The 12,948-nt window shown below is 45.3% G+C and overlaps 1 protein-coding gene across 1 annotated transcript; it reads left to right on the forward strand.

Moving 5' to 3' along the window:
- Positions 1 to 443: 443 nt before the first annotated feature.
- Positions 444 to 8,210, forward strand: LOC122375066 (neuropeptide FF receptor 1-like). The gene is made up of 2 exons (XM_043354224.1): positions 444 to 628; positions 7,712 to 8,210. The coding sequence occupies exon 2, from the start codon at positions 7,743 to 7,745 to the stop codon at positions 8,208 to 8,210; it is 468 nt and encodes a 155-aa protein (XP_043210159.1). The 5' UTR covers positions 444 to 628; positions 7,712 to 7,742.
- The last annotated feature ends 4,738 nt before the right edge of the window (positions 8,211 to 12,948 follow it).

Genomic DNA, 12,948 nt, shown 5'->3' on the forward strand with positions numbered 1-12,948 from the left:
GGTACTCAATCGGAAACCGAGTGATTTGTTAATGTGCTAGCCGCAGCGTCTAAAATCTCCTTCTTGGATCCACCTCTGCAGATATATGTTGTCTTACTATAAAAACACGTAAGGCAGCATACTTCCTTCCGTCTTGGTTTTTCTGGTTTCTCCAATGAGGTTTCTGTCATTTTATTTTTCATTCTAACAGTATCCATGGAATCAATTCACAGTGTTTCCATGGCGCTGTTTGCTACTGTTACCATGGTGACGTTGTCACTGTTTCCAAGGCACCTCTGCAGCCCGAGTGTGCGCAGCCCGGGCGTCGGCGACTTCAAAGGCTCGGCCCGGATCCTCGCTGCTTCCGGGTTTCAATCAATATGTGCGTGGCTGCTCCGCCGTCCCTGCACTGTCAGTTGGAGCACGGGAGGCGAACGGGGCCGGAACGGGCACGGAACGGGAACGGAACGGGAACGGAACGAGTCGCGGAACGGAGGTGGAACGGGGCGCAAACTGGGAGGGGGCTGCTTGGAACGGGTGTGGAAAACGGAGTGATGTGAAATGTGATGCGTTGGTGGAAAAAAGGACAAGGTGATAGGGGTGCAAAGTGGAGGAAAAATAACACGCTCGTCACGTGTAATTTTACCAGGTAAGTGACAAAGTGGAGCCAGGAGCAAAGAAGCTGGTAAAGCCCAGGGTGGTAAAGCATATGTTCAAATTTCAAAAGGTTTTTGGCCATAATGAGGTCAATAGTTGTTTAGCGAGCTTTTGAAATTTGAACATATGCTTTAAGTGAGCCTGAGCTAAACTGGTGCACAATTTGTGTACTTATACTTTTGAGCCAACGATTTTTTAACCATGGTTTTCATCATTGTAAAATTAAATTCCATCAAAAACTTTATTTGATTGCCTTCCTCCTTCAAAACTTGTGTTGGTTCTGGCCTGTGTATTTGGAACATTGACTTAGGAAGCCATTAAAGTATCCGTGTTATACGATACAGTAGATCTATTGTCTCAAAGTTGGACGACCCTAGCCGTCCCGAGCCATCGCTGAGATTTATCTTCACGGACATGACTGTAGCTAAAATGCGGCTCGAAAAAGTACACTGTAATTAAGCGAGAAATATGAATTATGCTCAGCCTTAGATGCAGTTGATTTGCATAGCGAGGATTTATTGTGCAACAGAGAAGTAGCTCTCATCCATAAATACTGACGACGAAATATGTTGAAATAAGATGGAATGCATCAAACTTATTTGACAGGGGAAGAGAAACACGATCCAAGTAAATTTCAATAATTCTAAAATTAATTGCTTAGATTAACTATTGCTAGGCTGTGGTATCAGCCAAATTTATTGATAATTCAATAGCCCAGGAAATTCAGTTAAACTCATCCTTCTTATCGCATACATTTCTTTCATTTTTTATTTTATCTCGTTTAATTTATCCTCATTCCCTTCCTTTCTCATTTGCCTTCATCTATCACTTCATCCTTTTCATCATTTCCCTTCCTTCCCATGCATCTCCACTCTCTCTCCCTCCTCTCTCCCTCCTCTCTCCCTCCTCTCTCTCTCTCTCTCTCTCTCTCTCTCTCTCTCTCTCTCTCTCTCTCTCTCTCTCTCTCTCTCTCTCTTTCTCTCTCTAATTCCCTTTCCTCTCTTAGAATGATATAACTGAAGCTAAGGATAAGCGATGAACAGAGCCGATCCCACCCTGACCTATAGGCCAACAGCCGGTCTCCTCCTTTGGCGACCACCGCTGCAGCAGTTCGGCTCTGCTCCGGTCACAGGATCGATGTCAAGGTGCCGGCGGTAGAACCGAGCTCCAGGCGCCAGACAACGCCCCCCGGCAACCGGAAATGGCGTCCATCCACACCGGAAATGAAATATACGGGATACCGGAAATAAAACCGGAAGGCAGGTAATCAAAACGGGTGTGAGGGATGCTGAAAATGAATCCAGGCGTATTCGTAAGTATATCCATATCCATATTGATTCGTGCAACAGGTCTTGTGTAAAAAAGCATGCAAATAACAAAAGACAGGGCCATGATATATTACACATTTTACTTAAAGCTCAATGCTCATGTATTGCTTATGATTTTTGCCTTACAATTTTTAATTGCTATTCCCAAAATAACTCACGATGTTTTAGTGTATTCCCTGTTTTGTCAGGGATGAACAATTAAACATAGATAGTTATAACCCGTCCCTTACTGACAAACTTCAAGAGCCGAATAGTAAATTCGATGAAAACGTCACATGACTTCAAGAGATATGGTTGAAAGCTTCCTAGAAATCGATATCCCTGCCTAACACATGACGATAAGTTAAGTTATACGGATTTTGCGCATGAATGCAACGGTGTGGCGCGCTTGACGCCCGATATTTCAGATAATGTCAGACTTAAGAGGAAATCCAAAGTAGCAATTAAGTAGTGCACTCGCAAGTGACAATGCTCAAAGTAGGTAGTAGTGCACTTCCAAAGTAATTATTAGCATGAGCGATAGTGATGTCGGTAGCACAAAATCGAAATACCGATACCAAACCAAATACCAGCTAAAACCATCAGGAAATGCCAAAATCGAACAGACGGGTGATATAAAGAAAATATCAACTTTTCGCCTAATTCACAGCTCTTTTACATTAACGAGGATTCAATAATATCAACAAAATACCCAAAAACATTAGGATCACAATACCAAATACCAAGTCGGTGTAGATTTGGTATCGATATACCAAAAAGTTGGTATCCGATTGACATCTCCAATAAGTGATGTTTATTTTGTATCATTGGCGTACCAATACTAAACCAAATATCAACCGAATCCATTAGCAGATACTCAAGCCATACCAACGCGGGGAATAGGGAAAAAAGTACGGAATCGTTTTTAAAGGTAGGTATGAATACGTTAATCCAGGAAAAACACTAGGGTGTGTGCAAATAGTGGCACCATATCAGTGCTAGTTTTAATATACGACATATTAAAAATTGTACGCTTCTGATTTCGGAATGCTCTATCTGGCCTAACGGCAACAACACTGCAACACTGCACATAAAACCTTTATTTCATATTTGAAATCAAACTTCCACAAGCTAACTCGGTATAGCACTGCTGTCACATCATCCAACTTCAGTCTCGCGGTTGGACTGTGCCGCGAAGTTTGACGAAATTTGTTTTGACTCGGAAATGACAAATCACGTGGGTTACGAGTTGAGCAAACATCAAGCGAAAAAAACGTTTTCCAAGCCAGATGAAATTGCCTTGCGGCTGGCGGGCAGAAGATGTCGTGGCCTTATATTGGAGATGAAACAACAGAACTGGGCCTCAACAAATGTAAGATTCTTGCTCTGTGTTTTAACCCGCGCCCTGCTGGGGGTCCTGGATTTCCACGCCCTGCTGGGGGGGGGTGTTTGAACACCCCCCTTCTAACTCGGCTCCTGGGCCACGTAGCGATACGCGGAAGGCGGCGTTCGAAAGAGCGTCAAAAATAATGAGGAAATCACTTCGGTCAATTTTTTGGTCAGGTCACCAGAGGTCATTGAAGGCAAAATTTCGCCGATTTCCAGGTCGAATGTCGACAATTTCCAAGAAGCCAACGCATAACTCTGGAACCAATAGAGCTAGAGCGCCGCGGAAAAGCGCATTCGATAGCCCTATTAACGCCCTTTCTGAGCAATTTTCTCAGATTTGACCTAACTTTAACGGTTTTGCCTGCAGGGGGCAAAAACTGCAAAAATAGCCAATTTTTTCGGAAACAGTTTTTCTGCAATAACTTTTGACCCAAGCCTTGTACGAGCTTACTTTTACCGGCATCGTGTTCCTCTCGTCAAGACGCATCGAATGAACTATACTATGACCTTGAAAGGTCAACTTGAAAATTTGACCTCAGGTCAAGGTCATGACCTGACCGGAAAGGGTCATGTTGCATATCAGTCGATCCGTATCGTCGAGCTGAACACATCTAAGGCGTTTTCATCGCTCTAGCATGCCTCTATCAAAAGTTATTTGCGAAAAACTGTTAGATACCATTCGTGACCTAAGATGACCTCAGGGCATAAACAGGGGTCACGGACACCATTTTCATGTTCAGTGTGTCTAAACCACTTGTAATTCAGTGTTTGGGAGTGTTTATAATGTCCTTCGTCAAAAAGAGGCGCATTTCAATTTTCTCCCATTGACTTATAATGGGGAGGTCACAAAATTGACCTGACCTTAGGTCATCGATATCAAAATTCTGAGATCAACATTTTGTACATGCTATTGCTCTTAGCAATCGCTGAAAGTTTCAAAGCGATCGGTCACTCGGTGTAGCTATGACAGACATTGAAACTTTTTATGAGGTGAGGTCACTTCAAGTGACCTGGTGACCTGACCTTGAATGACCTTGGTCTGAAATTTTCACAACATGTGTATAATTGATGTATAATAAGGTGTACCAAAAACGGCGGCGCTCCGCGCCGCCGTTTTTGAGATATTCGCGAAAAACCACAAGGGGGGTGTTCAAACACCCCCCCAGCAGGGCGCGGGTTAAAACATGAGTGATGCATTTTAGAAGTAAGTATGTCAGGGCTGGCATATGTTCACATGTATGTACAATCGGTATTAAAAGTACCGCGCAAACGGTGGACTTCCATCAAGCCTGACCGAGGAAGGGCCTGTTAAATTTGAGTCACCGAAGCAATTGACATCCTCGTCCATTCCACATTGGTTCGGTGACTTTCAAAGTATAGCAGGTCCTTCCTCGCCCCTCGGTCAGGCTTGATTGATCCACCGTCACTTTGCGCGGTACTTTTAACCCGCGCCCTGGTGGGGTCTGTTTATAACGCGACCTGGTGGTGGGGGGGGCTATTTTTTGCCCCCCCTCGTATCTCCGAAACTACTAAACGGATCCGCAAAATTCAAACGGCGTTCGAAAGGCCTGTCAAATTTGTGAAGGGAAACCAAATTTCATTGACCTCGGGGTCACCGATGACGTCACAGGTCAGGTCAAAGATGAAATGTTTTACCGTTCACCGGTCTGCTAGGGAATGCGCTATAACACCGAGGAAAACGCATTTTGTCGATAATCAGCGATAGGGCGTCAGTTGCCTAGTAGATATGTTGCTATTAGAGGTCACTGACAATACCAGGTCAGGTCACAGGTCAGGTCACCAAGGGTCACAGGTCAGGTCACATGAGCCCAACTTTACTAAGGTTGTGTGATGCATGTTTTATGGCCAATTTTTCATTTCCAACTCAATAGTGTTGGTTATAAGACTATCAGGTACGGCTTAGGTCACTTTCTGGTGAAGTTCAGGTCAAGGTCAGGTCAAGGTCAGGCCAAAAAAAGGTCAAATTTTAAAGTTGATGTTTTGCATAAAATGGGTATTGATTCGATGCAGCTCGTCACGGGGAGTGTACTGGTGGTCTTTGTTTTGCGCTACGGGGTCTAGAATTGCAAAAAAAAAATTGAGTTTGAAAATTTGACGTCATCAATTTTGAACAGTTTTTTCGCTATAACTTCGCCAAAAAAAAAGAGGTATCAATCTCAAATTTGGTATGTGTATGGAAGGCGGTAAGGACTATCACATATATTCCGGTTTTTGCGAAATTCAAAAAACTTTTTGGATTTTTCGATTATTATATCCAAAAAAAATATTTTTTTGATTTTTGGGGGTCCAAATCCAAAAATTTCAAAAATCCGAGATGTCATTTTTGTAGCCCTGTTGATTTTACAGCTTTTATGTCCTCATCTTTTTTTCTGTATTTGCAAAGCTATAGGCCTGACAGCTCTTCCCGCGAAACCCTTTTTTGGGTCGAAAACGGCAGAACATGACGTCACTCTGACGTCGTTTCCGGCCAACCTATCATAGCCTTGGGAAAAAATTTTTGGTCACAATATGTAAAATTGATGTCCGGGAGGGTACTGAAAGTTTGGTGACGATCGGCGCAGCGGTTCTGGAGATATATCGAAAAGTCTGGAGGGGGGGGGGGCAAAAAATAGCTCCCCCACCAGGTCGCGGGTTAAGACAGCCTGCACTCGTAAACATATTCTTTCTCTAGCTGCCGATAATTTATGCAGGCGCACTTTTATGCTAGTGACTGCCGAATTCTGTCGTCCCAAAGCGATGATTTGATAAAAATGCTTTTCACCTTTAGTCAAAAGCTTCGTTTTGTCACATCAAAAATATTTTTTGCGTGAGTATTTTTTTTTTTTGCAAGATCAGGCATACGCTGTATTAAAATACACATTTATAAACACCTGTGTTTATGTTTAGATTGTTGACATTTCATACACCACATCGTCATATATCTGTTCTTCTCGATCCCTTCATTTTTAAACACCCACAAAAGAGCCCAGCTGCTATTCATTAGATTCTCACGAATATCACCGACATCGGAATTTCGACCGATCACGAGAGCCATTTTCGCCGAAACGGCCGACCCATTGGCAACTGATTTTCACTAGAGGGCGGCAGCCAGCCAAAGTCAGGCGCCCAAATGTCACGATGAGTGGGGCTGGCGTTTGAAAACCGAGTGCCAATCACTTGGAAGACGGGACACTTCAAATGGGGGAGGAGGCATCAAATTATGGGAGAATATAGATGCTGACTAGTTATTTTTAATGAAATAACAATAAGGCAGGAATAAATCGTATAGTCGATATAGGCGTTTTCAGCGTGTTTGAATCGAAAGAAAAATTATTGTTTTGCTCAATTCCATTGAAATTAGCCGTCCCTCTCGAATGACCTAGCATTGGGTACCTCTGTCCCCTGATGGTCTTTTCGCAGTTATGATCAATATTCAATTCAGAGAAACTTATATACCGAGAAACACCTAAGTGTGTCTAACTGACTATAGCTATACGAAATGTTCTTTTCTCAAACATACGAATGACCTGATCAGATTCAGCCCTGTCCTCCCGAACGACTATCGTATATCACCACTAGACCAGTTACCACATAGTCCAAGTCTACGTCAGCAGAACATGCGCCTGCTAAATGTCAAAGTTCGGCCCATTCACAGCCAACGTCGGCCCATAGACCTGGAATTGAGCTGTTCCGATGGGCCCCACTATCTGTTCGATGGTCGTTTGGAGATGTGCGGCCGACCGCTTACGTCATCAGTTGGGTCGTGATCAGGTGCAGTGTGCTGGTGTTACAGTCGTGATCAGGTGCAGTGTGCTGGTGTAACAGTCATGATCTGGTGCAGTGAGCTGTTGTAACAGTCTTGATCAGGTGGAGTGTTCTGTGTAGCTATCAGTACGTTGAAAACGTTTAATTTACAAGCTAGTCTTAATTACACAGAATCAATTTGTTCTGCACTGTATGCAACGTAATGCATTAACCACGGTTGATGTTCTGATGCACCATGCTGTCGCCATCCACCGCATTAGTCCACGATCCGGGAATCTGGATGTGGGATCGACTGTTGGGCCGTTCCATGAATCTTATCCAGTTGACAAACTGGGACTGTTTTAATGCTGCCGGCAGACTGACCGGCGAATGCTCTGAGGATAGTTTTCGAGCTCTTTCTCTAAAACTCCGTTCTGGGATGGTGCTGGATGGGGTGCAAGATTGCAATGATGTCGTGCGGTCTTGATAGCAGCAACTGAGGCTTTGATGGTCTTCCGGATGGTCTTGAATCGTGACAAGATTGTCAAAAGTGAGTTGGAGATAACAGATCGAACTGTATCGATCACACTCGAAAAAAAGGTTTCATGTTCACAAAAAGTCTTCTTCTTTCACAGGACTTGAAAAACCACCCCCGCCTTGTCCAAGATGGCTGACGCCACGACAGCCTGGCCCAACATGGCCGCTCTCTGGAACGTCACCGGACCTGATCACGCAGAAACTCTCCGCAGCCAGGCGATCCAAGCTCGCGAGAGTGCCCGTGCTATCGCTGCCTGGCGCCCCCTACACGAAGCCGCTCACCCATTGGTCGACGCCGCCGCCAACATCACTGATGTCACAATGACGTCATCTCTGGGTAACGGCACCGGCGCGCCACCTGCCGGCGACCTGCTGCGACACGATCTGACCGTCAGCGCCGTCCTATGCGTTGCTTACCTGATCGTGTTTGTCGTCGGGTTGCTAGGCAACTCGTGCGTCGTGGCGGTCGTCTGTCGCTGCCCGCGCATGCGCAGTGCGACCAACTACTTCATCGCTAACCTGGCGGTGGCCGACATCTTGGTGGTGGTCTTCTGCCTACCGGCCACTCTCGTCTCCAACATCTTCGTCCGTGAGTAGAGACACTCCCCTCTTCCCTTCTTAGTAGATTTAGTTGGAACTGAGCTGGCTAAAAAATGATCAATCATACTGAATCATGTTGAGAATGACCAATGATCTATATTTTTTAAGTTTAAATGCTTAAGTTTTATTAAGGAGCTCCAATTTCTTGCACGATTTGAAGCAGAAACTTCTGGTGAGCCTATACCAACCATGTTTTACGTATTTGTCTACCTGGTTATGTAAATGTCATATAAATCGTATCGTTTTTTCAACTCCATATGTCATTATACCTAATGAACTAAAAAGTGAAGCAAATGTTCATATTAAACACAAAGAGGGAAGCTTTGCGCATGACTATTGACCATTGACCACTATCCTTTTCGTTTCGTCCAATAAATCACAATTCACTGTAGTGTCTGGTCAGGGATCCACATAAGAACTCTTAAAAAAATTTCGAGAAAAAAATGATCTTTATACTCGGTATTACTGCGATATGCGTCATCCACGATACGCCTCCTTTCATAGACCATGCGTAGAAATAAGCATTAGCTAAACAATGCTTAGAGGCTAGAGCCTAACTTATAATGATGCCTGCTAAGTTCTCAAATAGCATACGTTCAAAGGTTCACAAAGTACAATCGATTTTTACTGCACAATTGAGCCAACCGATGTGACCGCCTAGCACGACGACTTTCTGTCTTTATCATAATCACTGCGATTTGTGACATTCAGTGCTTCCTGCAGACCAAATTCAACTCTCGTCCTAAGCTATGGATTCACCACATCGCTGCCTAAATGGGCTATTCCTATAAGATCATGACATCGAGGCATGCGGCTTGTGTCGCATATATCACGCCTCCCTTCGAGTTCATGTAGTCTGCCATGTTGTTTGGGTGAAAAGATGGCCCTTATCATGTCGTTCACAAAGGGCATGACCATGGCTGTTGTGGGAAGTGGTTGCCTTCGCGCCAAGCGCTCAATATCGGTAACTTATGTCCGTGTTGAAAGTTTCGGCTCGGCTTGTGTGTTTGATTCTGACTTGGTTTGTATCTATAGCCATAACCTTCACTATGGTCCATTCGCAAACACATCACACTCAATGGCAATGCATTGTTGGGAGGATAACTTTCTAAAATTGCTGTTGAAGTGGTGTCTGTGGGCATTTCCAAAGCAAGCGTGGCTGTACTGGCGGGGAATACCTTGTCAACCCTGGCCTGTATCAATGTCTGGTTAGTGTTTGAAACAAGACCGCGGCACTCGACTAAATCCGGTGTCATTTTGAAATGTTTGAAGTGGCTTTTATTGTTCTTTATGAGCAACGTTCCGTGTGGCATTTGCGAATTAACCCGCGCGGGGCTGGGGTCTCCAGCCGAACGCGCGGGGCTGGGGGGGGGGGGTAAATTTTACCCCCCCCCCCCCTGTTATCTCCCGAACTAATGGTCCGATCTGGAAAATTCAAACGCCAATCGAAAGATCTCATCACGAACAACTAAAAACATGTACTTAATTTTAAGTTTGAGGTCAAGGTCAAGGTCAGGTCAAGGGTACAAATTGCAAGTTCCTACAGTATCGGCCTTGCACCGTAGTTGCCGAAGAATGGAGTCATTGACTGAGACTGATCGCCCAAAACGTGTTCTTAGGCTACAAAGACAATATTCGTTGCATACAATATCATTCAGAGGTCAAGGTCAAGGTCAGCTCAGGCAGGTCAGGCCACCAAAAACAAAATATAGAAAAGGGCATGTGCGACACATGTTTTATGGGTCATTTTACTCATAGCATTCAATAGGCACACTCAATAAGTGATATGGACCACCTCTGGATGAATTTCAGGTCGAGGTCAGGTCAAGGTCAGGTCAAGTGAGGTCAAATTTTGAAGTTGGTTGTTAAGGCCTAAAAAGGTGTCTATCTGATGCAGTTTTTCACGGCGAATCGAATGGTGCTATTTTTGTTTCCGTACGAGGTCTAGAACTTCCAAAAAAGTCATTTTTCAAAATGTTTGTGTGTTGTGACGTCATACAATTTTGAATAACTCCCACATTTTTTAACCGATTCTTCTAAAACTTGGTATGTAGGTACACATAGACCACTTCTCTGACATATATTCCGGTTTTTTCGATACACTCAAAATTTTGGATTTTATAGCTATTTTCCCAAAAAAGTCAGTTTTTTGAAAAAAATTGGGCCAAAATCCAAAATTGTCAAAAAACCGAGATAGCCATTTGATAGACAAAGTAGAATTACGCATATCCTTTTTTGTTACGTCTTGATTCCTTTAAAAATGAAGATGTTAGCGGCGTTTGAACTTTTGCCGTTTTTGAGGCGAAAATGACAAACATGACGTCACTAAAACGTCAATTTCTCAAAAATTTTCCGACGGATTTCGCTCAAATTTTCAGAGAACGTGTCAAATTGATGTAAAAAAGGTACTGAAAGTTTGGCGGCGCTGCGCGCCGCCGTTTTTGAGATATTGCAAAAATTCGCGAGGGGGGGGGGGTAAAATTTACCCCCCCAGCCCCGCGCGGGTTAATCGAACATAGTAGCCCGACTGCCATTGAGGCCTTGAAGCAAACAAAATTGTGCACATATTTCAGGCATATGAGCAACTGCATTGAGTGCATAATGCTGACAGTTTTTTTTGCACAACTTACGAATGTCTCAGGCACTGGTCACGTCCTGGTCTGGTCAGGGTGAAAAATGTGATGCATGGTGACGTCATTCCCTGTGAATGACGTCAAAACTCGTCGAAATCGGGCTAAGCTTTTCCTTAAACGAATCTCTGATAGCTCGCGCCCTACGACCTTCAGTTCGCAGAGCGTGCGATTTCATCTCGACAAAATTAATGACGAAGCCATGACTGAAGCCATGTGTCGGCTATTCAATCACGGCAGAGCTATCCTAGGCGACGGGAGATGAGAGCTAATGGATCACGACGCGGGGTTTTGCACTAGCAAAAACCGGCACGAAATTCTGCTTGGATCGCAGCGAATTGAACATGAAGGAATTTAATGGATAGATGTCATGGAAATGCGGACCATGCTGACGGTATGGCTTTGAATGAGTCCAGTGGTAAAATAATGCTGAATCATAGCCAAAATAAGAAAAGAATGTCATATATTTGGTCGAATTAGCAAACTGGCAACGATTATACTTTTGTCGTAACACTGTTTTGTTTCAAAGGCTCAAAATTGGACCTTATCCAATGGACAACCGTCCTTTAGTCTGACACTGGCCCTGGACCGTTCAGCCCTCTCACGCCCAGATCCAAAACACCCCTCCCCTTCCCTTCCACAACCGATCAGCCTTCAAAGCTGACCCTGAACTGCTCTGCCCTCTGAACACTTTGACTGCCCCCCCCCCCCCCGAGCTTTAGCTACCAGCCGCACGCACAGTCGTCGGCGCGGAAGCTCGAGCTCTCAACACGCACACACGCCAGCACGCGACAGTCTGCCCTCTTTGATCACGCTCAACCATCACAGCGCGGTCGATGTGAAGCGGCCTTTAGGTGATTCGTTCGACATCTGATGACCGCTTTAGAGCCGTGGCTGTCCACCAGGGCTGTCCACCGCCACGCAACTCTGTTATTTACCAACCTCAGCGTCGATTTCTCGTGCGTCGCATCTTATGGCACCTCTTGCGACGCCCCGTGCGCTTCTAGCATCGCCTCGGGCATCGCTTGAGGCTTCTTCCCAACTAACGCACAGTCTCTGCGAGCTGCCGGCTGGGAGTTTAGAGAGCTGCGAGCTGCAGCTCGGGTGGGCTGCAGCGGCTCTGCTGCGGCGCATTGATCGCCGCTACACTCGGTGTTTTGATGCGAGGAGCGGGGCGAGGAGCGGCGAATGATGGCGCCCTGTCTGCGTTGGTCACCGTCTCGGGACAGCGACGGTCGACAGGTCACGTGGAACGATGTCGGGGAGGAGGGGAGGAGGAGGATTTAGGGGAAACAGGACGGTGGAGAAAGAAGTGAAATGTGGAAATGCTTGGAAAGGTGGGGTATGTCTTTGGATGCGAACGGGCTTTGCGATGCAGGATGAATGTGCAACAGAATTACGTTGGAGACCATTTTTGAATGTAACGTTTTTGCCAAATAAGGTGCTCATCGTTTTTTAATTTCACGCAAACTCTTTATCCGCAAAAAGTTACCAGTGTCGATGTCCAGTGGACGGTCGTCTCTATGCTGACAATTAGGATCAACGTAGGGTGGTCTCCGCAAATGCGGTAGCTTAGAAAGAAGCAAACACATAGAAGGGTGTAAAAAGGAGAAGTAAAATGACTCTGCAAGCACAAAAAGATTAGGTACGTAACATGCCTCACACAATCAGAAGGATGATAGTTCGTTCTAATTACCAGCCCCAACTGCCAAACTGTCTCAAGTACATTTACACAAACATGCACTTAATACGACCCTCAGCCCAGGCCATATATGGAGCCTTTGGGTCCTCAGCTAGCGAATTCATATTCCGCTCCCCATATGCTGAACTAGCGCAGTAGCTTGGCTCTTTCGACTCCGCCGTCAACCGCCGCCGAAGATTGAAGCTGTCGCGACGTCGAATCTTTACCCGGAGGTGCTCGTTCAGTATCGATTTCGACAGAGTGGCTGGTGCTCCAGCCTGCTGCGATTTGTGTCTCTAATGCTCCGCACAGGTCTGGGACAGACTGGGCTCGGGACAGAGCTGTCGAGTGTCGACTCACGGACACAGTTTGAAGCAAAGCTGTCGACTCAGTCACTGCAGACAATGCGTGAGAACAGTGCTAA

Source organism: Amphibalanus amphitrite, unplaced genomic scaffold (assembly GCF_019059575.1).
Source record: "Amphibalanus amphitrite isolate SeventyFive unplaced genomic scaffold, NRLGWU_Aamphi_draft 001767F_arrow, whole genome shotgun sequence".
In the NCBI taxonomy this organism is placed as follows: domain Eukaryota; kingdom Metazoa; phylum Arthropoda; class Thecostraca; order Balanomorpha; family Balanidae; genus Amphibalanus; species Amphibalanus amphitrite.

What these genes read in the sequence shown, in the direction of transcription:
- LOC122375066 (XM_043354224.1), top strand. Translation starts at nt 7,743, where the DNA reads ATGGCTGACGCCACGACAGCCTGGCCCAACATGGCCGCTCTCTGGAAC.